This window comes from Oncorhynchus keta, chromosome 6 (assembly GCF_023373465.1).
Source record: "Oncorhynchus keta strain PuntledgeMale-10-30-2019 chromosome 6, Oket_V2, whole genome shotgun sequence".
NCBI classification, from domain to species: domain Eukaryota; kingdom Metazoa; phylum Chordata; class Actinopteri; order Salmoniformes; family Salmonidae; genus Oncorhynchus; species Oncorhynchus keta.
In genome coordinates, this window is record NC_068426.1 from 7098212 (window position 1) to 7100711 (window position 2500).

General features: G+C 45.8%; 1 protein-coding gene across 4 annotated transcripts in view; it reads right to left on the minus strand.

Annotated features, from left to right (window-relative positions):
• The window catches only part of stard13a (StAR-related lipid transfer (START) domain containing 13a), a 171614-nt gene that overhangs the window by 52461 nt on the left and 116653 nt on the right, over positions 1–2500 (minus strand). For all 4 annotated transcript variants that reach the window (XR_008138620.1, XM_052520399.1, XM_052520400.1 and 1 more), the window contains one exon: positions 1234–1305. Coding sequence is in view for 3 of the 4 variants with exons in the window: in XM_052520399.1 (XP_052376359.1) it covers positions 1234–1305 (72 nt within the window). In the remaining variant the exon portion in view is untranslated. The remainder of the gene's footprint in view (positions 1–1233; positions 1306–2500) is intronic.

Sequence of the window (2500 nt, forward strand, 5' to 3'; positions counted from 1 at the left end):
GGAGGAGGGGAGTGGAGAGTGACTATAGGAGATGGGTGGAGGAGAAGAAGAGAGCGACCAAACAGAAGGAGGAGGAGGAGGATAGGGGGATAGAGGGAGTGGAGAGTGACTATAGGAGATGGGTGGAGGAGGAGAAGAAGAGAGGGACCAAATAGAAGGGAGGAGTGGAATAAAGATCTGTTAGATGACGACGGCTGTATTCTGTCTGTTCCTCACTGGATGAATCCGCATAGAAATCAACTCAATGGGTTTTCTAGAAATAGTGGGAGGGTGAGAGAGAGAAACAGAGGGGGTGAGAATGAAAGAAGGAGTGAGAGAGACAAAGAGATAGATGGAGGTCGGGAGGGAGGCAGCGAGGGTGGGAGGGAGGGAGGGAGGGAGGGAGGGAGGGAGGGAGGGAGGGAGGGAGGGAGGGAGGGAGGGAGGGAGGGAGGGAGGGTGTTCCAGGCAGTCAGAGATAGCAGAGGCCATTCCCATGACCCCTCCCTTTAAATTACAGAATAGAAATAGACCCTGGGAGGGAGGGAGGGAGGGAGGGAGGGAGGGAGGGAGGAGATGAGAAGAAACGAGGAGAGGAGGGATTAAGAGAGGAAGGGAGAGGAATTTAGGAAAAGAGGAGATGATGGTGAAGGAAGAAGAGACATAGAGGGGGATGGGAGAGAGGAGAGGAATTTACCGAACTCTCAATATGAGACACAACAGCTGTTGGAAATGCAGTGTGGAAATGCAGTGTGGTAATGCAGTGTGGTAATGTAGTGTGGTAATGCAGTGTGGTAATGCAGTGTGGTAATGCAGTGTGGTAGTGCAGTGTGGTAATGCCGTTTGGTAGAGCAGTGAGGTAATGCAGTGTGATAACGCAGTGTGTAAATGCAGTGTGAACATGCAGTGTGGTAATGCAGTATGGAAATACAGTGTGGTAAAGAAGTGTAAAAATGCAGTTTGGTAGTGCAGTGTGGTGAAGCAGTTTGGTAGAGCAGTGTGGTAATGCAGTGTGGTAACGCAGTGTGAAAATGCATTGTGGCAATGCAGTGTGAACTGCAGTGTGGTAATGCAGTGTGGAAATGCAGTATGGTAATGAAGTGTGAAAACGCAGTGTGGTAATGCAGTGTGGCAATGCAGTGTGGAAATGCAGTGTGAAAATGCAGTGTGGAAATGCAGTGTGAAAATGCAGTGTGGAAATGCAGTGTGAACTGCAGTGTGGTAATGCAGTGTGGAAATGCAGTGTGTGTTTACCTTCGTAGAGCTGGGCATACTGTGGGAACCCTGCAGCCCTCAGCCAATCACAAGCCTCCTTGGCCTCGATCTCTGTAAGACGGGGAGAGGAGAGTCCCATTAGGAATAAAGACACACACAATGGTTAAACTGTATTGGAGTCGTCATGTCAACCTGGATGCCAAGTTGTTTTGCTTTAAGCAAAAATACCTTTTATTGATGGAAAGAGGGAGAGAAAGAGAGGGAGAGATGGTAGATATTGCATTAATTTTCTGTGTATCAAGTTTACAAACTATAATTTCGAAATGTTTCATATATTTAACTTCTCAGATGCATTCAGATTCCGTTTCCAAATTAATTTCTCTAAATTCAGATTCAAAACCAGGGACAACATCCTGGTACTTTACCACATCATGGTACTTTACCACATCCTGGTACTTTACCACATCATGGTACTTTACCACATCATGGTACTTTACCACATCCTGGTACTTTACCACATCATGGTACTTTACCACATCCTGGTACTTTACCACATCCTGGTTCTTTACCACATCCTGGTTCTTTACCACATCCTGGTACTTTACCACATCCTGGTTCTTTACCACATCCTGGTTCTTTACCACATCCTGGTACTTTACCACATCCTGGTACTTTACCACATCCTGGTTCTTTACCACATCATGGTACTTTACCACATCATGGTACTTTACCACATCCTGGTACTTTACCACATCATGGTACTTTACCACATCCTGGTACTTTACCACATCCTGGTTCTTTACCACATCCTGGTTCTTTACCACATCCTGGTACTTTACCACATCCTGGTTCTTTACCACATCCTGGTACTTTACCACATCCTGGTACTTTACCACATCATGGTACTTTACCACATCCTGGTACTTTACCACATCCTGGTTCTTTACCACATCCTGGTTCTTTACCACATCCTGGTACTTTACCACATCCTGGTACTTTACCACATCCTGGTTCTTTACCACATCCTGGTACTTTACCACATCCTGGTACTTTACAACATCCTGGTACTTTACCACATCCTGGTACTTTACCACATCCTGGTACTTTACAACATCCTAGTACATTACCACATCCTGGTACTTTACCACATCCTGGTACTTTACAACATCCTGGTACATTACCACATCCTGGTACTTTACCACATCCTGGTACTTTACCACATCCTGGTACATTACCACATCCTGGTACTTTACCACATCCTGGTACTTTACCACATCCTGGTACTTTACCACATCCTGGTACTTTA